This window comes from Pleurodeles waltl, chromosome 3_1 (genome assembly GCF_031143425.1).
Source record: "Pleurodeles waltl isolate 20211129_DDA chromosome 3_1, aPleWal1.hap1.20221129, whole genome shotgun sequence".
Taxonomy (NCBI): domain Eukaryota; kingdom Metazoa; phylum Chordata; class Amphibia; order Caudata; family Salamandridae; genus Pleurodeles; species Pleurodeles waltl.
Genome location: NC_090440.1, coordinates 406,615,052 through 406,639,437, shown reverse-complemented (window position 1 = coordinate 406,639,437; position 24,386 = coordinate 406,615,052). Strand labels below are relative to the sequence as shown.

The following is a 24,386-nucleotide window of genomic DNA, read 5'->3' as shown; positions in this document are numbered from 1 at the left end:
CAGTCCATCTAGTGGATTACAGACTCCACTGGTTATGGAGGAGGCATGGTGCCCAGAGTGCTTCGTGAAGCCCTGCCCGACACAGATCTGGCCCTGCCAATGGGCCAGCGGTGCTTGAGATGAAGGCCCCAGCGGAGCGGTGCTTGAGAGGAAGGGCCCAGCGGAGCGGTGCTTGAGATGAAGGGCCCAGCGGAGCGGTGCTTGACAGGAAGGGCCCAGCGGAGCGGTGCTTGACAGGAAGGGCCCAGCGGAGCGGTGCAGAGACGGCGGGGCCCAGCGGAGCGGTGCTTGAGATGAAGGGCCCAGCGGAGCGGTGCTTGACAGGAAGGGCCCAGCGGAGCGGTGCAGAGACGGCAGGGCCCAGCGGAGCGGTGCTTGAGAGGAAGGCCCCAGCGGAGCGGTGCTTGAGAGGAAGGCCCCAGCGGAGCGGTGCTTGAGAGGAAGGGCCCAGCGGAGCAGTGCTTGACAGGAAGGGCCCAGCGGAGCGGTGCAGAGACGGCGGGGCACAGCGGAGCGGTGCTTGAGAGGAAGGCCCCAGCGGAGCGGTGCTTGACAGGAAGGGCCCAGCGGAGCGGTGCAGAGACGGCGGGGCCCAGCGGAGCGGTGCTTGAGATGAAGGGCCCAGCGGAGCGGTGCTTGACAGGAAGGGCCCAGCGGAGCGGTGCAGAGACGGCGGGGCACAGCGGAGCGGTGCTTGAGAGGAAGGCCCCAGCGGAGCGGTGCTTGACAGGAAGGGCCCAGTGGAGCAGTGCAGAGACGGCGGGGCCCAGCGGAGCGGTGCTTGAGAGGAAGGCCCCAGCGGAGCGGTGCTTGACAGGAAGGGCCCAGCGGAGCGGTGCAGAGACGGCAGGGCCCTGTTCAGCGGTTCTTCTCACGGCGGGGCCCTGCTCAGCGGTTCTTCTCACGGCGGGGCCCTGTTCAGCGGTTCTTCTCACGGTGGGGCCCTGTTCAGCGGTGCTTCTCTTGGCGGGGCCCTGTTCAGCGGTGCTTCTCTTGGCGGGGCCCTGTTCAGCGGTTCTTCTCACGGCGGGGCCCTGTTCAGCGGTTCTTCTCACGGCGGGGCCCTGTTCAGCGGTGCTTCTCTTGGCGGGGCCCTGTTCAGCGGTTCTTCTCACGGCGGGGCCCTGTTCAGCGGTTCTTCTCACGGCGGGGCCCTGTTCAGCAGTTCTTCTCACGGCGGGGCCCTGTTCAGCGGTGCTTGTCTTGTGTTCCTAGGGAACCAGATCTGGGCAATCATTCCCGCTCAGTCGCCATCCGACCTATCGCTTGCGGGGCCCTCCTGTGTTGGACTCCTGGGCCCGTGGGTGTCCACCGTCACACCCCAAATGGGGCTGGTGGGGCCCTCCTGGGCAGCTCGCCTGCTGCCGGACTTCTTTGCCCTGCTGCCCTTGCCCTCCTTGGACAAATCTCTGGGGCCCTTGCCTCCCTTGGAAGTATCTCTGGGGCCCTTGCCCTCCTTGGACGAATCTCTGGGGCCCTTGCCTCCCTTGGAAGTATCTCTGGGGCCCTTGCCTCCCTTGGAAGTATCTCTGGGGCCCTTGCCCTCCTTGGACGAATCTCTGGGGCCCTTGCCTCCCTTGGTGGATGGGCCAGGTGACGGTGCAAGGCTGGTGTCCTTGGGGGCAGCCGTCTCAGGCCTGTGGCGCCGGCCCTTCACTTTTTTGCTTCTTTTCCCAGGGGGTGGGCTGGCTGTCCCCTTGCTGCTGGCCGATGTTCCTGCCCTAGGAGCTGGTGGACTCCAATAGCCCTGAACGATGGTCCTAGTAGGTGCAGGGCTTGTGGTGGCTGAGGTGCTGGTTGGACTCTTACGAGATGGAGGGGGTGGGTCAGTTGTTGGAAAGAGGTCAAGGTTGGAAAGGAAAATCAATTTAGAAAGACAGGGACGGGTAGTTGTAGTGGGTATGGGAGTGGAGGAAGAGGATGTGGTTGTAGGAGAGTCAAGTGTGCTGTCTTTGGGTGAAGGTGCTTGTGACGGAGGCTGTCGTGAGGTGGATGGCTGTTGGGTGGGTGGCTGCCTGCGTTTGTGTGGTTTGGAAGAGGGGGTGACAGACACACTGGGAGGGGACACAGGGGACGTGTAAATGGTAGTGGGGGTGGTGACTGCACGTGTGCGGACTGTTCTGGTGGGTGTGGTGGTGATGGACGTACTGGCTGATGGTGGTGTGCATGCAGGTGTGAGTGGAGATGTCACAGGGAGGGAGGAGGGAGACGAGGAGGAGGGGGACACAGTGGAGGCAGTGGGTGTTGCTGTGTCTGCATGTGGATGTTGCTTGGGTGAATGCTTGTGTGATCTGTGGTGCTTATGTCTGGATGAGCTGCCCTTGGGTGTTGATGTGCGTGCAGGCTGGTCAGTAGGTGTGTCTGGGATAGGCAGAGGAACAGGGGAGTGGGACTGGGTTGAGGAAGTTGGAGGGGGGAGGCTAGACACAGGGACAATTGCTGCCGTCAGTGCTGAGGCCAGAGCGTTGAACGATCGCTGATGGGCAGCCTGACCCGAATGAATGCCCTCCAGGTATGCATTGCTCCGATGCACCTCCCTTTCCACCCCCTGGATGGCATTCAAAAGGGTAGACTGCCCAACAATGAGCGTCCGGAGGAGGTCAATGACCTCCTCACTGAGGGCAGCAGGGGTAACTGGGGCAGGACCTGAGGTGCCAGGGGCGAAGGAGATGGCCGGCTTCCTGGCCGAGCGGGCACGGGGCGAAAGCTGAGGGGCTGATGGGAGGGCGGAGCTGGTGCGCTGGGTGGCGGCTGTACCTGTTTTTGCGGTGGGCACGGATGGTGCCGCCACCACAAGGGAGCTCCCTTCCGAGGACGTGTCGGTGTCGCTGACGTCTCCACGGGTCCCCGTTGTGGAGCCCCCCTCGCCCTCCGTCTCACTGGTTAAGTCCGAGTCAGTTGCAGGGCCCTCCGGGCCCATGTGAGATGCAGCTCCCTCGTGCGCCGATGCCACTTCTCCTCCGCCTGATGATGCTAATGCACACATGAGCAGGAAAAACAAAAAATAAGGGGGGGAGAGAAGAAAGAAAGACATGTTGAGTGCATGCATTGGCGGCACCGTTGCCGGAGAGGACAGACACAGAAGCCCCCTGCACTACGCCACGCACTCGGGGTACACTACTCAATTATTGTGACTTGGCCTACAAGTCTATGGACGACAAATGCACACATAGGTGAGCCCGGGCCATGGATAGCTGTACTTAGCACCCTACAGAGGTGGGGGGCGGGGGCACAGGGCCATGTCTAACGCAGGGGCCTAGCCTACAGAAACCGCCCTGGCCTAGAGATAGCCACAGCCCTCCTCCCCCACCCAGACGCCTCCACTGTGCGCTAATATAGCAGAATGTGCTGATACTCACCCCCTTGTGTAAGCTGTGATGTCCTCACGCGCCCATCCAAATCGGGGTAGGCCACCGCCAGGATCCGGGACATCAGGGGGGACAATTGACGACTGGCACCCCTCCTACGTTGGGAGGCCATCCCCAGCAGAGCCTCGGCGGTCTTTCTGCTCCCGCGGCAGATGTCCTCCCACCTCTTGCGGCAGTGGGTGCCCCGTCTGTTGTGGACCCCCAGGGCCAGGACGTCCTTGGCGATGGCACGCCAAATGTCGATCTTCTGATGGGCGCTGACCTATGTGACATGGACAGGGTGGAAAAAGAAATATCATCACTTTTCTGCATGGTCGATGTGAGTGGCCCCCCCTCCCCAACCTTGCCATGTGGCACATGCTCTCATCTGTCGTGCGTTGCTATCCTCATACGCTCCCCTCCCCACCATCTTACATCCACCCCACTCAACACAGGCATAGCCCATACTACGTGCTCCCAGTGTACTTACCTGTTGGTCTGGAGGACCGTAGAGTAGCGCATACCGGGGGAGGACCCCATCAACGAGTTTATCCAATTCCTCAGATGTGAAGGCAGGGGCCCTTTCCCCAGTCGCAGCAGCCATTGTCTCTTCCAGACCGAGTTCACAGCAGCACTTGCAGTATAGGTCCTCTCCTGTGGATGATCAGGTCTCGAGTGATTAAGCAGATAGAAAATGGCGGTCACGCCCGCGGCGGTGCGTACCGCGGCGGTGTGTACCGCGACCGCCGGCGCACATCGTCATTGGCTCCTGAGACCCATAGGGTTCTATGTTAACCAATACTGCTTTGCGCCACGGTCTTCGACCGCGTACCGCCACGGTGTGCCACGCCAGCGCATTGACCTCACATCCCATTGTCACACTTCACAGGTCAGGCAGCCGCCATTTCAAGGGCCCACATGGCTGAATTTCTACGGCGTCACACAGGCCTAGGCCTTGCATTGCCACTCATACAAGCCATTCAATGCATAGCGAATCGTGTACTGTGCAAGCTGTGGTTACGTACCTGTGGGTTGCTTGACTCTGTGCTCCATGTTGTCCTTCGAGGCACCGTCCGCTAGGACTTGCGAGGAGATGGAGGAATCCTCCCGTGTACAGACCGCTGGTGGACCTGTCGACAATGGAAGAACGACATGTCATACTGACATACAGACTTGACCGAGCCACTATACATGAACTGTGTGCCCAGCTGGAGCCAGACCTGATGTCCCCCATTCGCCAACCCACAGGGATTCCCCCTCTGGTGCAGGTTCTGTCAGTACTCCATTTTTTGGCAAGTGGATCATTCCAAACAACAGTGGCCATATCATCTGGGATGTCTCAGCCTATGTTTTCTAAGGTTTTGTCCAGAGTGTTGTCTGCCCTGATGAAACACATGCGGAGCTACATTGTTTTCCCTGAGGTGGCCGATTTGACTACAGTGAAGGGTGATTTCTATGCCCTTGGACATATCCCCAACATCATTGGGGCCATTGATGGGACACATGTGGCCTTGGTTCCCCCCAGTGGCAGTGAGCAGGTGTACAGGAACAGAAAAAGTTATCATTCTATGAATGTCCAGGTGGTCTGTTTGGCTGACCAGTACATCTCCCATGTAAATGCCAAGTTCCCTGGGTCAGTGCATGACGCGTACATCATGCGAAATAGCAGCATCCCTTATGTGATGGAACAGCTACAGAGACACCGTGTGTGGCTAATAGGTGACTCTGGTTACCCCAACCTGTCGTGGCTACTTACCCCAGTGAGGAATCCCAGGACAAGGGCAGAGGAACGCTACAATGAGGCCCATGGGCGAACTAGGAGGATTATAGAAAGAACCTTCGGCCTCCTGAAGGCCAGGTTTAGGTGCCTGCATATGACAGGGGGATCCCTAATGTACTCACCAAAGAAGGTGTGCCATATCATCGTGGCCTGCTGTATGCTTCACAACCTGGCTTTGCGACGCCAGGTGCCTTTCCTGCAGGAGGATGGTCCAGATGGTGGTGTTGTAGCAGCTGTGGAGCCTGTGGAGAGTGAAGAGGAGGACGACGGGGACGACACAGACAACAGGGACACAGTGATACAACAGTATTTTCAGTAGCACACAGGTACGAATCAACCACGCCATTTTACATTTACTTAAAGTCTCCTGCCTCTCTACTGTCTGAGTTTCCCCCCAGTTCCTGTTAACTGAGTTGTGACTTTCCCTTCCGTTTTCAGAGCTGTGGGCCCCACTCCGTGACCTCTGCTTTGTTTGCCCATGTACTACAGCTGTGTGACAGTGGTATGTTGTCATCACAATGTAATTGAACATTTTGGCACCATTATGTCTAATACATTTGTTCAAATTACAAGCAGACTCCAGATTTTGTAGTGCAAAAAGTGATTTAATTCAAGTGCTAAATTTATGGAACATGATTGTAAAACGGGGATGGGTGATGGTGGAGTAATGTCCATGGCAGAGTCCAGTTCTCAGTCGCACAGGTGCATTGTCCATATGCCTGTGGAAGGATGGAGCAGGGGCAGTTCAAGGTTGGACAGGGTGACAATGTGGGACAGTGGGATGACATCAGGAGGTATCGTTTGCTGGCGGGGGTCTTGCAATCCTACTCTGTCTTCTTGTGAGATCTCAGGTTCCGCTTGCGGGGTGGTTCTTCTTCTGCAGGAGGTGGGGTTCTGGTGGCCCGTCGTTGTGTGGGGGCCTCCTGTCCACTAGCGCCGGCGGAGGTGGTAGGCTGTTCCTGGTCCAGGCTAGTGACAGGGGCCCTTTGTGGTGCCACATGGTCCCGCAATGTGGTGACTATCTGGGTTAGGGCCACGACGATGGTCCCCATTGCGGAACTAATGTTCCTCAGTTCCTCTCGGAACCCCATGTACTGTTGCTCCTGCATGACCTGGATCTCCTGGAACCTGGCCAGTACCGTAGCCATCGTCTCCTGGGAGCGGTGGTATGCTCCCATGATGGAGGAGAGGGCCTCTTGGAGAGTCGGTTCCCTGGGCCTGTCCCCCCCCTGTCGCACAGCAGCCCTCCCAGTTCCCCTGTTTCCCTGGGCCTCTGTCCCCTGGGCGGTGTGCCCACTACCACTACCCCCAGGTCCCTGTTGTTGTTGGGGTGGTGGGTCAACCTGGGTGCCCTGTAGTGGTGGACACACCGCTGATTGACGTGTCCTGGAGACAGAGGCATGGGCCCGCTGGGTGGGAGCTGTGCTGGTGTTCCCAGAGGGGGTTAGGTCTGATGTAGCCTGTGGCTGTCTGTGGGGAACCGACTGTCCCGAGGTCCCCGATGGGCCGGGCTGGTCATCAGGGTCCAGGGAGACAGAGCTGCTGTCATCACTGGGGGCCTCTTCTGGGGGTGGGATGGACATCTCTGGACCCTCCGTGGCGGTGTGGTGGCGTTCGCGTCCTGCAGGGGTATAAGAGTATGGTTATTGCTTCTGTGTGTGGCATTTCGTGTAATGGGTGGGTGGCCGTGTCCCCCAGTGCTGGCATTCCCTTGTGGGGGCTTTTGTGACGGTGGCTTGTGGGGGTGATGGGTGTGTGCAGTGGGCATGCTTTGGGGATGGGTGTCCATGCTTTGGGGAGGCATGCAGGGCTGGGTTTTGGGATGGGTGGGTTGTGATGGTGAGCCATTAGCAAGGAGTTGGTGTGATGGGGGTGGGGGTGAGGGTGGGGGTATGATTTGGCATGCAGGTGGGGTGGGGGAATGAAGTAGTGAAGATTTGCCTTACCAGAGTCCATTCCTCTGCCTACTCCTGCGAGGCCCTCAGGATGCAGGATGTGCAAGACTTCCTCCTCCCATGCTGTGAATTCTGGGGGAGTAGGTGGGGGTCCGCCGCCAGTCTTCTGCACCGCAATGTTGTGCCTTGATACCATGGAACGCACCTTCCCCCATAGGTCGTTCCACTGCTTCCTGATGTCGTCCCGATTGCGTGGATGCTGTCCCACAGCGTTGACCCTGTCCACTATTCTGCTCCATAGCTCCATCTTCCTGGCAATGGTGGTGTGCTGCACCTGTGCCCCGAAGAGCTGGCGCTCTACACGTACTATTTCCTCCACCATGACCCTGAGTTCTGCGTCAGAGAACCTGGGGTGTCTTTGGGGTGCCATGGGGTGGTGTGGATGAGGTGAGGGGTGGTGTATGTGTTGTAGAGTGTGGTGAGTGTGGTGGTGTATGGTGTTTTGTGCGTGGAAAGTGTGTGGGTGATGTTGTGATTTGCCTCTGTGTGATGGTGTACTCTATGCTGTGCTCTCTCTCTCTGTCCTTCACTCGCATTTGTGGTCGTAGGGGTTTGTGGGTGATGTGGGTGTGTGTTTTATACTGGATTGGGTGTGTGGGAGTGGTGTGTGTATGTGTCTCAGGTGTGTGTATTTTGAAATATCCAATGTGGATGTGTTTTGTAAAGGTGTGTGTATTTTGAGCGCGGCGGTGTGTACCGCCAATGGAATACCGCGGTTGAAAGACCGCTGCGGGGATTTGTGGGTCGGAATGGCATGGGCGTATTTCTGTTGGCGTGACGGTGGAGGTTTGGTCATCGCCAGTTTCCCGCTGACCTTTGGTGTGGCGGAATATTGTGGATGTCGGGTTTTTGGCGGTTTGCCAGTTGCGGGTCAGAATGACCGTGGCGGTTTACCCCGGCCTCGGCGGTGTTATGGCGGCCTTCTGGCCGGCGGTAAGCGACTTTTACCGCCGAGGTCAGAATGACCCCCTATGTGATTAGCACATACGCTTGGAATGTACAATGACTCACACTTTTTTCATAGCCAGATTTCACTGTTAGCATACAATCTGCATGACAGGCTGCTCTCAGGCAGAGATGGCACCCTAGTCATCAGTGCTCCAGTGGCACTCTGTATGCCCACACAGGCCCATTGTTGCATGTATTGACACAGGTTGTATGTGGTCACCTCAGCACAGGTCACTGTACAGTGCACAGGCAGCAGGCCCCTGACTGTGTCATGAATCGCTGTAGCCTCTTATGTGGGGGGGCATCCCCAAAATCAGTCATCAGCACTGCAATGCACAGTCACCTGCATACATACATCTGCACATTTGCGGTCCCATGGCCAACTATGTTTTGTTGACTTTGAGGTTGTTGATGTCAGGCTTGCCCTATTATTTACTAGGGACTTACAGCTTCTTTGTGTTGGACATGCCTTAGCATTTGCTATGATTTGACATGACTTGGCATACATAGGTGAGATTATTCCTTGGATGCTTGGTCAGTTCATTGATAGATTGTGGAACTGGGTCATATCTGCAGACCAAGGCTACAGATACTGTCATTTGTCACTTGCTTCTGTCACACTTGTTTGTGCTGGCCAAGCACATAGCTGTAGTTGCTGCCACTGTGACTGGAATATGTACAGACCTACACAATCTCTGTGAATATGTGCCCGGTGTTACATGGAAATATTGTTGTGTTGTACAGTGAGTTTAAGTCCATGTGTGTTCCTTCCCACACATTGATGGCATATTTTGTCAGGTATGCTTCTAGTTCAATATTGCTGGCAAAATTTATGCAGATTACCCTTAGTACCCATCTTCTTCATCAACAATGTCCCTTCATTCATGCGTAGCATACTAAGTCAGACTTGTGAATTTTGTAGATTGGCATAGCTTCTTCTACAATCTAAGCAATATTTCCCGTTCAATTTCCAGGCTTTGAAAGATCACATGACTGACCCCCACACATTACAGAGCACTAGCCACAGCATTTGTGTAGTGTCTGAGTGACCTCCACATATTGGATCTCAAAGTGAAGTAAGGGAGCCTCTCAGCTGTCCTTCCATATAGTTTATTCTACATGGACACGCACTCACATCTGCATTCTACAACCTTTGTCACATTCACTATGAGTGTATTTAGATTGGGTGATTACTCATGACAGCAACGAGTAAAGAAGATGCGACATTCAACCTATCTGTGTCCTTCATTACACGTGCAATTTGGCAAGGATCTCAGGCTTGTTTAGACATTGCTTGACTTACGTGCACATTCCAGACTGGATTGAGTGTGACTGATCTAAATATTTAGGTGTTTTGGTCATTGTATGTTACTTTCTTGGTCAAACATGTGAGTACCACTGAGGAATATGTTTTCAGTTATCACCTGTGATAGTGACATTCAGTCATTGCTTGGTTACATAACAGACACAAACCTGTCGTTGTAGGTTTTTGCTAATCTTTTCTTACCTACGCCATATATTGGTACAGCAGTCTTCACATGTTTTTCCCGGATTGCTGCAGGCATATGTCAGGCCAACACACTTGTGTGATGTGTGTGTGACAATGTAAATTGTTAGTGCTACAGACAATGCCTACATTTCATCCACACATTCATGTGGTAGTGCATTGTTTTTATTTGTGTTTAGTTCCTTGCTATGTTCCTAAGTTATTTACATCTGTTGTGGTTTAGTCATGCTCTCTGAGATATGGGCGAGTGAAACAGGTATGTGAGAGTGAGAAGAAGTACGCCATGATAGATCAGAGTTAAAGTGATTTATTTACAATTTTTATTTATTGATGCTTGGAGTACAGTCTCTATGTGAAAAGATTGTGCACAACTTGGTGTCTTCTGTGTGCTCCATCAGCAGTGTTTGGTTGTTCCCCATCCTCCTGTTGTACATAATTGTCCTCTTCCTCCTCACTGGAGACATCTACCTGTTCATCACAGATGTTGTGCAAAATTGCACAGACAAGTATTAATTTGCACACAAAAGGTAACAGGCACCTGAACATGGATTTCAGCAGGCCAAATGTCCTCTCCACCACATTCCTGGTCCTTTTGTGTGCTTCATCGTAAGCCCGCTCAGCATCAGTTTGTGGATTTTCATATGGGGCCATGACCCATGGCTGGATGCTGTATCCTTGGTCCGCTGCAATGGAATGTTTGAAAATGTGTCAGACATGCATATTTGTTAATTGCTATGTGCCATGGCACATATTTGTTTTCAGTAGAATGGTGATTGAGACTTGCATCTAGTATTGTGTGTGTGTCGCTGTTTGAATGCATGGTTGTATTGGTGTGTGGTGGCGCATTTTCCAGTCTGGGTTGTGCCTCAGGGACCTGGTGATTGTTGATTAATTTCTGGTCTGACAGTTCACCCATGAATAATTTGTGTGGTGTTGTCTATATTTGCCCCATTACTTTAGACCTGCAGAAGAGTGATGTTTGCTAAATTTGTAACTATTTTGTGTGCTGTGTGCTGCTTGTGAATTCCACCCCCTTGACCTTGAAATACCTCCCTTGCACAACGTGTTGTTGCCAATTGCTGGCAAGCCTGCCTATGTGCATGTGGTTCATATGCACAGTGTGGCACAGTTGTATGTGATGTATTGTGATGTATGGAACGAGCTTCCAGGCACCTGTGGTATAGGACAGGGCAAGAGGTGCTTTTCTGCACTGCCCTGCATCACCTATCCAGCCATGCAAAGTCCCATGCCTTCTTAATATTGTGTTACTGGCCTCCACCAGTGCACTGGCAGTAGTTGAATTGACGCAGTCCACTGTTGGCACCCTTGTATCATGTTAGGGAGATGTGGGATTTACGGGTATGATTGTTGGTGTGCTGTGAGGTGTCCATTCCTACACATTATCTATCAATAATGGTGATGATCTATTTTAATGTGTGCTGCACTATGCACTACACAAGGGAAAGGTGAACACAATGAGTATATCAGGTATATTTTGATGATATATAGATGGTGATGCCACCAATAGGGTGACATCAATTGTCGGTGCTACCTCAGGTTTCTACAGCATGGTAAATGTGGGGCTGTGCCAATATGCGAGTTGTTTGACGATGGCATGGCCAATGCAAAACACATAGCTGAGCCCTTCCATGTTTAGTGTTCTGTGTGAAGATTCTGTATTTTGTATAAAACATGTGAACACATGTGGTTTGACCCCAGCTTTTGAATGCAAAGGATACGTTGCTCCACCAGTCCGTTATGTAAAGTGTCAGTCAGGTGGTGCTAAGAACTTGTACATATCGGCATATGTGAAGGTGATGTGCATAAAGTGTGGGGTAGTGAGGAATGTGGCATATGTGTTATTGTCCAAACATCTTTGTTTCCCTGTCCATGTGTGTTTAGTGTGGTGTATACATTGTTTCTCACACATGTTTAGTGTGTTGTCTGTGTTATGAAGTGTAAGCTGGCTTACCTACAAGTAGGCCATTGCCATATTGTCCATCCTGGAAGCATTGATTAATTGTTGAGTGTCTGAAGATGTAGGCATCATGGACGCTGCCTGGATATTTAACAAGGATGTTGGTAAATATTCCATGATGGTCCAAAATGGCCTGCACATTAACAGAGTGTGTGTGTATCCTGTTCCTGAAGAGGTGTTCTGTTGCAGCAGGAGGGACAAGTTGGATATGTGTGTAGTTCATTATACCCAGCACATGCAGAAACCCAGAAATTTGATAGAATCCTTCTTGGGTCTCCTGCTGCAGTTGCTGGGTGTTGGGGAACCAGGTGTGGTGGGGTGTGAGGCGGGTGATGGCATCCAGGACCAGAGAAAGGAAGGCTGAAAGGGATGGTTGTGATATCCCACCCACTTGTTCTGCAGTGGTCTGATATGATCCAGAGACCAGCATGTAGAGGAAGGCCAGGAGACTGATCATGGGTGGTATGGTTGTAGGACTTTCCACTCTTGGTGTGATGTCAGGAGCAATATGGTGGAGCAGCCATACGATGGACTCCTGCTTGAGACACTACAGTCTGTTGACCTCTTCGTCCCAGAGGCCAAGGATGGATGCACGTGTGTGGAATATTCTCTCCCTCCTTCTGCGCTGCCTTTGTGGCTGCAGCGATGGCGGTTGAGGTTGCTGCAGTGGTACTGGTGGCACTTGGCGGCGTCGCTGTCATCTTCTCTGGGTACCAAGCTGTAGGAGTAACAGGTCCATGTTGTCCAGTTCCTTGCCAGGGTTCTTTCTGTCTGCTTTCCTTATGTAGTTGTGGCTGGGCCTCTTTTTAACTTCTAGTCTGACCAGGTATTACATTTTTTACGCTCATTGGAATTAGCATCATTTTTTGTTCCCGATCTTAGGCGTGCATTGTTTTTCCGTCGACTTGTAGATATTGCGCTAGCAATCTAGCGTAATTTTTTAGGAGGGAACGCCTTCCTTGCATATCATTGTTGTTAAACGACGCAAGGTGAGAAGGCACTCTAAATAAAATGATGCAAAGTCAGGAAATGTGTCGCTAGACTTGCCCTAGCGACACTATATAAAGATGGGGCTGGATTAGCGCTGTTTTTGCAAAAAAAAGAAATAAATTGGTGCAGAGGCGGTGCTAACTTTTCTTAAATTTGGGCCAAAGTGTTTTACGCATGCTGCTCTGGTATGTCTGTCATTGTTAAAATGCTAATAAAAGTATTTTAAAGCAAACAACGAGTTTCCACTGCCTCTTCCATGGCAATGGTGTGAGATTTGCCACTTTTTGTAGAAATGTTTGCTCTAGCTGGTGAAAGCATCCTTGGCCAAAAGGCAGGACAATGTCTTGTCTTTTGAAGGCAGTATTTGCGCAGAATTACATCGCCCAATCTGGCTAGAGACCTGACCTCGAGCTTGCTGGGCCTAGCCATGCTTAATTTCTGCAGGTGGTGTCAAGTGGTGGACATCGGCACTCAGTTTTTGGAGCCGTGTCTTATTTTTTATGATCTAGAGCAGTGTTTTCCAAACTGAGGTTGGGTCCCAAGTCGATTTTTGGTCGTTCACCAAACTCCAGGCAATAAATAAAGATATCTTTAAATTCGGTATTTATCGTGTCACATTTCCTGAGCTTCTAAGACAGAGGGCAAATGTCAGTTTGTGCCTTCTGTTGCTTATTTTTAACACAGGACTGGATTTTACAAACTATTCTCACTTTGCAGTCAGAGAAAAAAAATTGTAAGTGAATTAAATGACAGTCTTGCTGGAGTAGATGAAGTGTGAAAGGAAAGCTAGAGGATGTCATTTTTCTAACACAAGAAAATATAAATGCCTGTAAATTAACTATACACATTCAGTAGTTAGGAAAGCAATACAAAGTACATTTTGTGTAATTCTGAAGTGTTATGGAAACAAAGATTTCATTTAGTAGGATAAGAACGAATTAAGACACTTTATTTAGCGATGCACAAATAATAAAGTCACTAAATCCAATTTTCACACATTATCATTTGTGTGCAGTATAGTTTTATCGGTAAAACTGTATGTCTGTGCAAATTTAGTGACCATTTCAATGGAAAATTTGCTGTCTGCAAATAACAATGTGCTACCACATGATGCTTTATTACATTGAAAAATCGCCCGTCTCATGTCCAATAAAGTAAAGCTAGGTTGGCCGTGAAAGTTTGTCATACTAAAAAGTGGGTCATGGTTCTAAAAAAAAATTGGGAGCACTGACTTAGAGCGAGAGCGAGAAGGACAGAGAATGAAGAAAGAAGATAGAAAACAAATATACGAAATGGAAAGTGTAAGGTGGTGGTACTGGCATAACAATAGCCCCCGCAGTCCCCAGGTGCAGGAGGGCTCCCGAGCTCCATGGGGACCCCTCTTCACTGTACACTGTGCACGGGCAATGGTCTTCTGGCCTGAGAGCTCCTGACAGGGTAAGGGAGGGGGCCCCTCTATGTACTTTGCAGGGAGCCCCCCTCAAGTTTCGTTATGCCTCTGGGGAGTGGAAAAAAGAGGCGTGAGGTGGAGTTGAGACTAGGCAGTCATGTGTTTGGCCGACGTCCCGGCAGACTCCTAAGAAATTTCTTAGGCCTCTGCATTTGTTTAGACCCTTGATCAAACCAGCCCCTTCCATTGCAGTAAATTTTGGTTCACAACCTCTCAGATAAATAAACTACAATTAAACTAATCAGTTGCCCATAACAAGCTTAAACCAGTTGTGAACAAAACTAAGCAAGCCTATATCAGACATGGTGGGTATAAAAACCTAAGCTGCTGACGATTTCTGCAGTTTTCATAGCTGCCCACAAGATGGAAGCATTGACTGTAGGTTCCTAAAGGGTTCACAGCACGTAGCTTGGGAAAAGTTTGACCTTTGCGTTTTAATCGTTGTTTAATAAGATGTTCTTTTCATTCTAACCATTGTTCACATGTTTTTGCTTTTCCAAGTAACCAGAGCTTGTAATTCACCCCACTGCCCTTTGGTTTCTTCGCTTGTTTTTGTCAGTGGGGCATCCCTCGTCATTGTTTGTGTGCCGTAATGTGCATCTCCTCTCTCGCTTCATGAACTCTCCGCAGTCTTTGTTTTCAGTTTGTTTGTTAGTGCCTGCGCACGGGGTGTTAAGGACTTCCTGGGTTAGTGGTCTGATATGGGAAAGGTCTTCCTACCGTTTAGGGTGGCCACCCCTAAGTATATGAAATCTGAGATGGAACCAGCCGCCATATCGGTGACTTCTTGGTTTCTGCGAGGTTCCCACCTTTGGTCATAAACTGTCTTGTGCTTCAGGCACAGACAGTGCTTGCAAACTATGCATGGAGAGAGGTGGGCAAGCCAGGGAATTAATGGGGACGACCGAGTTAGAGCCGAGTAGCGGTTGCACGAGCCAAGCTGGCAACAAATTGACATTTAAACACTGTTGCTTTCATGTATTTTCCCTCCAGCTTGCTATCTCCTCTGTGTATCTCTTTCTGCCCCTCTCTTCCTGTCTCTGTTCCTCCATCTGTCTCTCTTTTTTTTAGGTTACTCGCTCTCTCCTATTTTTTTTATGGATCTGTTTTTTCTCTCTCTCTTTGTTCTCTCGTTTTCTCCCGCCTTTATCTCCCCCTTTATTTCTCTTTTTTCTGCCCTCTCTTATTCACTGCTTAATTTATAAAACAATAAGTGCTGGGGCCAAAGGTTTGCTAAAAAAAACCTGCGACTCAGCGCTATGGCTATAGGGGAGTGGGAGGGCGGGGCAAATATCAAGGTTGCATGGTCTTGATTCTATCTGATGTCTTTTCATCCACCATCAGTACTCCTTGCTCCTTTATCTCACTCTTGCAGGCTCTTTTTCATCTCTACCTTCAGCCTTTGTCAGTCTTTTTTCACCTTTCTTTTTCTCCTTCCTCCATCCTTGTATGCTTCTCTCTCTCTTGCTTTCGATCAAAGTCTATTGAGAAAGAAATTAGTGACATTCCTCAAAAAAATAATTGGCAAAGCCAATATGTCGCACCTATACAAGAGCTTTTGGCTTTTGCCATGTTGTATACAAGTGTGGTAGACTGGATTTGTTGGAGTAGAGTGTTGTATATTAGAGTAGGGTAAGTAGAGTATCATAAAGTTGACTAGAGTTCAGTGGCACAGTGTTGTAGAGTGGAGTGTCGTACAGTGGTGTAGCATGCAGTGGCGTAGATTGGAGTGGGGTGGAATAAAGTGGAGTGGATTGAGGTAGTGGGGTGGATTGGAGTTGATTGGGGTGGCTTTGATTGGGGTAGAGTGGGTTGATTGGAGTGGAGTGGATTGGAGTGTGTGGACTGGATGAGGTGGATTAGAACATATGGGGTGGATTGAAATGGAGTGTGGTGGATTCGTTTGGGGTGGATTGGAATGGAGTGATAGGACTGGTGTGGGGTAAATTGGATTGGGGTACATGGTTTAGAGTGGGGTGGATTAGACTGGACTGGATGGATTGGACTGGACTAGAGGGGTGGGTTGGACTGGACAGGAGTGGGGTGGATTCGATTGGAGTAGGGTGGATTGGAGTGGGGTCGATTGGATTGGGTGGACTGGATGGGGTGGATTAGATTGGAGTGGGGTGGAGTGAAATGAGGTGGGGTGGATTGGACTCGAGTTGGGTGGATTGGATTGAAATCGGGTAGATTGGTTTGGGGTGGATTGGATTGCTGTGGAGTGGAGTGAATTGGAGTATGGTGGATTGGAGTGGAGTGAATTTGGAAGGGGTGGGTAGATTGGGGTGAGGTGGATTGCACTGGGTTGCATTGGAGTGTGGCGGTTTGGAGTAGGGCAAATTGAAGTGGGGCAGATTGTTTTGGATTGGATCGGGCAGAGTGATGCAGATAGTTTTGGATTTGAGTGGGGAAGATTGGAGTGGGTTGGATTGGAGTCGGGCCAATTGTTTGGATTCAAGTGGGGAAAATTGGAGTGGGCAGATTGTTTTGGAATGGGATGGGGCAGTTTGGAGTGGGGCAGACTGGTTTGGATTGAAGTGGGGCAGATTGGAGTGGGATAGATTGGAACGGGGAAGATTGTTTTGGATCGGAGTGGGGCATATTGGAGAGGGGTGAAAAGGAGTGGGTAAATATTTGGGTTGGAGTGGGCCTGACTGGAGTGGGGCGGATTACAGTGGGGCAGACTGTTCTGGAATGGAGTTTGGCGGACTAGTGTGAGGCAGAATGAAGTGGGGCAGACTGGAGTAGGGTTCTGGATTGGAGTGGAGAGGACTAGTGTGAGGCAGAATGGAGTGGGGCAGACTGGAGGGCCATAGATGGGGGCAGTGCAGAATGTTTTGGACTGGAGTGGGGCTTGTTGTGGAATGCACAGGGGCAGATTGTTTTGGATTGGAGTGGGGCACGTTGTTTTGGATCTAGGGAGGCAGATTGTTGTAGATTGAAGTGGGGCAGATTGGAGTGGGACAGATTGTTTTGCACTGGGGCAGATTGTTTTGGATTGGAGTGAGGCAGACTGTTTTGGATTGGAGTGGGGCAGACTGTTTTGGATTAGAGTGTGGCAGATTGTAATGGGGCAGATTGTTTTGGATTGGAGCGATCCAGATTGTTTTGGATTGGACTGGTCGAATTGGAGTGATGCAGATTGATTTAGATTGGAGTGGGGCAGAATGTTTTGGATTGGATTGGGGCTGATTGATTTGGATTGGAGTGGGGCAGATTGGAATGGGGCAGATTGTTTGGAGTGGGGCAGATTGTTTTGGATTGGAGTGGGGCAGGTTGGAGTGCAGACAATTGGAGTGGGCAGAGTGCTTTGTATTGGAGTGGTGCAGTTTGTTTTGGATTGGAGTGGGGCAGATTGTTTTGGGCTGGAGTGGGGCAAATTGGTGTGTGGAAGTTTGGAGTGGGGCAGATTGTTTTGGATGACAGAGGGCCAGATTGTTTGTGAAGAGGAGTGGGTCAGATTGGAGTGGGGTGTGTTGGGAGGATTGGAGTGGATTGGATTGGGGTGAGTGGTTTGGACCGGAGTGGGGTGGACTGGATTGGTTTGGAGTGGATTGGATTGGTTTGGGGCATATTGGATTGAATGGGATGGATTGGTGTGCGGTGAGGTGGGGTGAATGGTGTGGATTGGAGCGGGGAAGGTTGGAGTGGGGTGGAGTGGGATATACTGCACAATTATGGGTGAAAGCATAATTTCAGAAATTACACATATGAAAGAAACAATGTTGCTTTCTAATATTTAGAACAAGATAATCCTTATATTTTGAGAACAGCGCCCACAAGTAAAAACAAAATAAAACATGAGTGCAAAGTGAGAAAAGAAGGCTTGGTAAAATAAAATAATGTTAACTATAGAAAATAAATCTTTGCATTTTTATTTGTCCTCCTGGGCACTTTTTTTGTCAGTCACACTCCTTCTGTTTGCATGGCACTAAAAGTTAAAAAGAACAAAATAGTACCTCAGTCACATAGGTAGCAGTGGAAGGGCACTGGTTAAGTTGAATCAATCATTGTTTGGTCCCTGCTCCACAGAGAGGAATGGAAATGAGGTCTCAACCTGCATTGATTAATTACGAGGCTGCCAAAAAGAGTGCCAGGCAAGCCAACATGAGTGGGCTCCAAGCCCTTATTGTTAACAGTGAGAGTGCATGCTTTTACAGGCTTGACCCTAAAAATGAGTGCTAGTGGTCCCCACCTGCAACCATCAGTTCACATTAAGCACTGCTGTCCCTTTTTTGTTCTCTCTCTCTATGCCCCAATTCCTCTCTCTTAACCTTTGCCTTCCTCCTTCTCTTTCTGTCTCTCTTTCTTTCTTATTCTCTCTCTTTTTTCTCAAACCTGCCCTTTGCTCCCAGGATTAATTGAAATGTCTCCAAACAGCATCCTCTGCCTACAAAGGTGCCAAAGCATATCCCTTCTACCTACCATGTATCCCTCACTTGCACTATGATGTCATTCTCCAAGCACGGTGTGTGCTGCAGAAGAGGGACTAGCCAGTGCCATGGGTTTTTTGAATTTTGATTGTGAAAATAGAAATAGCCAGTGGCACGGACCTCCAGCCAGGGCTTGGAGAATCATGTGATATGCATGGGAGGGATGCAGGAGAGGCAGAAGCAAATCAATTATCAGCTCTGTTCCCTTTTGACCCTGTAGTTCTCCAGGACATCGGGCTCAGTTATAGAAAGATACCTGTCTCGACCCATTCTCAAGCCTTCATTGGCTCGCCCACTTCTACGAGTGCATCCTGTTTAGCAATTGGAAACATCCCTGTAGCCTTGTGCGAAAATGCCAGGGTACATATTTTAGAAAGCCATAAAGAGGATTACCTCCCATGTCTTGGGCCTTAATTATAGCCACTCTCACAAAGAAGGACAGGAAATAGCGGTAGAAACACCCTACCCCAGCTAAACACGCTGCCACTCCATTATGGAAACAGCACCACTGTTGAAAAACTGCCCTTTCTCACTCGTTGTGGCTTGCTTCATCAGTGGGCTTCTGCTAACACATTCCTACGCAGACCCACGTAGGAATGGAGCAGCAAGGGCGGGCAACACAAAACAATACACAACGTAACAAAATTAATTATAGCCCCTTTACCATGCTGAACCTCGAAGTGATGCTGCTCAGTCCACATTCATACCAGCACTCCAACCATATCTCCCTCCCGTAGGGTGTAGTCATGGATGGGATTCAAAAATACGGAATGCCAAGCAACAATAAGTAGCTGTCACCCATCTCTACCTCACAGTGTCCATTAAAAAAAAACACTCACTCAGTCCAAAAATTGACAGAACTATCGCTCACTCCCCCACCTATTATCCGTCACAAGATTCAGATGCCCCCTCTGTACCTCACAATTTACATGCAACAAGGACACCAACCACTCCGTCCAAAAATACACACCAATATAACTCACTCACCGATATACCATCCATCACACAGATCAGAGCCATAAAGCTAGAATCTCATGCTCCACCACCACCTCTCACTCATACTCCTTCCACCATCAACACACACAAAGGAAAGCCACTTACAAATCAAAAACCGACTTCACCAAAAGTTGTATTTTTAAATTGTGAGTTCAGAGATCCCAAACTCCAGATATCATTCTGCTCCCAATGGTAAATTACATTTATAATATATTTTAAGGCAATCACTAGGTTACCCTATGGGAGAGATAGGCCATGCATTAGTGAAAACTGAAATTAGTAGTATTCACTATCAGGATATGTAAAGCACACCAGTACAAGTTTGACCTTTTAAATACACTGCACCCTGCCCACTGTGCTGCCTTGGGCCTACCTTAGGGGTGGTTTACATGTATTAAAAGGGAAGATTTGGGCCTGGCAAGTGGCTGCACTTTACAGGTCGAAATTGCAGTTTAAAACTGCACAAACATACACAGCAGTGGAAGGTCTGATGCATGTTTACAGGGTTACTTATGTGGGTGGCACAATCAGTGATGCGGGCCCTGTAGTAGCATTTGATTTACAGGCCCTGGGCACTCATAGTGCAATTTACTAAGGGCTTACTAGTAAATCAAATATGTCAATCATGGAGAAACCAAACACCAATGCAATTTACATAGGGAGCACTTTTACTTTAGCACTGGTTAGCAGTGGTAAAGTGCCCAGAGTCCTAAGACCAGTGGGAATGAAATGCAGCACAGTCTCAAAAACAGGAGAGCAGAAGCAAAAAGACAGGAGAAACTACAGCAAGAGCTGACATGTCAAACTCCCTGAAAAACAAGATCCACTGAGAACAATCCCCACTTCAGAAGATTAGTCAAGAGTTGGTTCTTCTCTACGTGATTACAATACTCACAACACTTCAATGTACATTGATACATGGAAATTAAATAAAAAATAAATTATAATTAAAAATACATCACCTCTACTATGTATATAGCAATGCATATGTATTTATCCCTCGTACATATAAATATATGTCTATGTAGAGAGAAATCTTAATGGGTATGTACATATGTGTAGGTATAAAGTATGTACTTTGTCTAGGGAGGACTTATGGTTATACATATGTGAATGCATTTGCATATATATGTCTCTGGGACCACATTTATTAAAAGAATGGTATGTTTAAAAAATGAATTAAAATAAAATAAAATAAAATATACACATGATAATGTAGATATGTTTATGTACTACCATGAATTATATGTATCTGGATATTTAACTATTTTTGTGTACATATTCATGTGTGCATCAATATGGGTCAGCTCTTGTATATGGATGTGCCTGCTTACATGTGCATGTACCTATGAAGTGTGAATAAAAATTGTGTAAATCTATGTGTGAGAATGCATATATTTAAAATGTATTTATGATTAGGAGAATCCATGCATGTACGTATTATATGGCCATGCATGCCTGCCCAGGTAAATATATCTACACACATGTAAATGTATCTATATACTTGAGATTATACATTGAATAATAATATAAAATGTATATATGCATTAAAAGATAAAGAAAACATAAAACATTTATTTTAAAAATGTTTTATATATGTATGTAGGTATGTCACGTACATAATGTGTACATGGCTCTCTGCATATGGGTTTTTATGCTTTTTTGTATGATAATGCATATTTATCAGATTTTGTAAAAATGATTATAGGGTATGTACTTGTACCTATGCATATTGGTTTTCATGCTTTCTATAAAGGTATAGCAGTATATTTATATATTAAAAACACACATCATGTTTATTTCTACTATGATAAAATATTTCTGACTTATTATGTAAATAACATTACCTATATAAACGTGGGTATGAGTATCAGCTTATGCTTCTTTTTATAAGGGTATACATATCTGTAGAATGTGAAGGGGAAATTAACAGTGTAGGTATAGTTTTACACAATGTACATATGTGTGTATGGCCACATATCTATCTATCTATCTACCTATCTATCTATTTATCTTTTTAGCTATAATATTCCAAACTCTTCCCTCTTTTCTGTAATGCATGTCCACCAAAGACCTGCCAACTCACATGGTGCCACTGTGTGACACATGATATTGGCTCCCATCACACGGTCACCTGGTAAGAAGCAAGTATCACGCGGGAGCTGAAAACCCTGGTAAACAGTGGTTTACAGCTAGTTTTTGGAGGCTTTTAACTGCTGATGTCCATTAATGAGTGTGAAAACACCCCAGGACATCGGCAACAGCTGCAGCAAGCTTTTTTTTCATATATTTTTTTTTTTCAGAGGAGGCGTTTTGGGGTTGGAGTAGAGGCAAAAATGCCTCTTAGGTGCTTCTTGGCACGAGGTCGCGCCCCCTCCAAGGCCCCGCCTCCTCCTCACACTGTAAGATCTTGGTTGAGGTTGGCAGGGCTGCCACCAGTCTCAATAACATCTCACATCTTCCCTTATTAATTCACCTCAATTGCAAATACAATTACAGTTTAGTCAATGAAAACAGAAAACTTTGGGGGTTATTCTAACTTTGGAGGAGTGTTAATCCGTCCCAAAAGTGACGGTAAAGTGACGGATATACCACCAGCCGTATTACGAGTTCCATAGGATATAATGGACTCGTAATACGGCTGATGGTAAATCCGTCACTTTTCCGTCACTTTTGGGACGGATTAACACCTCCTCCAAAGTTAGAATAACCCCCTTTGTCTGAACGTAGTTCCCTATCAAAGGAGTTTCTTTAAATTCTTCCCAATTAACATAAAATAGTTGACTTTTGCAATTGTCCAAAAAGGGTTTGCAATGTTTCAGTCCTCCAGCAAACTTATGTGACTCTCATTCTGGTATTTCACGCGGAAATTACAGCTACCGAAAGAATGAAATGCAAGGGATCCATCCACTTGTAGTTCTCAGTGGGGTGCAGTTATTTATTTCCAATTGTAATGGTTTACTACTCCCCACCTTTTTTCACACCTCCTGCTCGACCACAGTAAGCTAGACTGCCTTGAGTGCATCTAGTGCTGGGCAGTTATCTACACGGGTTGTTATGGCATTCATTATTAGCCCTTCAGCCATATTATTTTTCTACCTTTAGGCACTGTTGTTTCAGTAGGTAAGTCTCATAATCAGTGTCGAGGTGTTTTTCTCGATGATCTCCCTGCTAAAGTGACTTGTTAATTGGCTCTTTCATTGCACCCCTCACTGTCGCCTTTTCTCTGTTTCTGTTTTCATAGTGATGTACGATGGGCAAAACCTGACAGTCTGCTTCCCCAGTGTGAGCAAGGATGGATTACAGACAGAAGACACAACTGTGGCGATCATCGGAGCAACCATCATGTACGCGTGTGTTCTCTTTGCATGGTACGTCAGCATCTGTACGTGCAAGTCTAACGTGGTCAGTCAGCGTGCAATATGGGTCTAATTTGGGGATTGTGCATGTATTTGTTCTAATTCCTTTAAACTCTAGAGAGTGTTTTGGTAAAAGCTATACTGTTTTAAGTAGAACCTGGAAACGACCGAGCTACACAAATACAGATGAGCTGCATTTGTTGTGTTTAGTGCCAGAAATAGCTCATAGCAGTATTATTGACGGGGCTACTTCGTTCCAGCTGTCCAAGTTTGTCCTTCACCGGAGACTCTAGTCTGTAGAAGGCAAATTCGATAAACCTAACAGCGCAGTGACAATACTCTGGAAATGTTGGCTCTGCTCGACTGTGAATACTTTCCATAATCACATCTCTAAAATTTACAGAAAGGGAGGGAAGGGCTGAGGCAGCGACTCGAGCAGCTGCTGCGTTCATGCTTTAACGTCAACGCGCTCCGCGAGACAGCAAGCCTGCCATTGGATTTTTAAGCGGGCCCCATTTGGTCTCGCGCACATAGCCTCAGGCACACAGGCTAGTTGGCTCATGGTGATTGCTCAGGGGCTTGATGTCTCCCATCGTCCCATACTCATGTGTGATGGGTGTCCTAAAAATGAATAAAATAACATCTTCAGTGACAAGTTTAATCCTGTTTGGCACAACAATAACAGTGAATAGTTAGAGACTTTTAGAAGAAAAATGCTATCTCAACTTTTTAATGACTTTGCCAACATCAGTCCTCCTACTGAGCACACTGACATTAACAATTTAGTTTGCTGGGTGAGAACCCAACTCCAAAAGGCAGTGGTTACTTTAGAAGTCTAAATGTGATTGCTCGTGAACACCAGTGCCCAAGGCCCTTTCCATCCAACATGGTGATCTTGCAGGTCCCACACAGCTCCCAATGGGGGACATTTTAGGAAGGGGATGCTGTTCAAAGGGCGATTGCATGAACTTTTCAACGAGAGTTATGTTTGCTGTAGACTCATATTTATATAGCACAATCTAGCTACAAGCAGTGGAGTACCGCAATAGCAGGATTTAACGAATAAGTGAAAAGCAAAGTGAGGTGGGTATCGGGGTATCAAACTGGAGCCAAAAATATTTTTTGTTGGTCCAACTATAAAAATCAAAGGATCATATTTTTTATCAGCTCACAACTACATTAACTCACAGCTACAAGTACCCTCTTTAAATGTTAACCATTCACCAGGTCCTGTTTTGCACTCTATTTTAATCATGTTTTGTTTGCTTTGTACAATGTTCACGGACTATGAAACTGCTGTGACCCTGATCAGCCATCAATCAATCAATCACGGGTTCTTCTAAAGCACGGCTTGTCACCCCAAGGGGTCTCTAGGAGCTGGGGAGGAAGGTGCAGCAGGTTTCGTCTGGCTGGTGCTGACGGTCGAAGAGCCAAGTCTTGAGCTTCTTTCTGATGTCCTTCAGGGAAGGGGAGTTGCACAGGTGGAGGGACAGGTCATTCCAGGTTTTGGCGGTGAGGTAGGAGGAAGTGAATACAGGTAGCAGCATCATTCAGGCTTCCTATCAAATGTTTTGGGTTGCTAACATAGCAACCCCATGCACGAATGGTTGCAGATTAGGAAGTAGGAGGCTACCTGCTGTTAA

The 24,386-nt window shown here is 48.3% G+C and overlaps 1 protein-coding gene across 1 annotated transcript in view; it reads left to right on the top strand.

Annotated features, from left to right (window-relative positions):
• SERINC4 (serine incorporator 4) overlaps positions 1–24,386 on the top strand; it is a 251,852-nt gene that overhangs the window by 156,218 nt on the left and 71,248 nt on the right. The window contains exon 8 of the mRNA XM_069222637.1: positions 22,629–22,755. Within this exon, the coding sequence (XP_069078738.1) occupies positions 22,629–22,755 (127 nt within the window). The remainder of the gene's footprint in view (positions 1–22,628; positions 22,756–24,386) is intronic.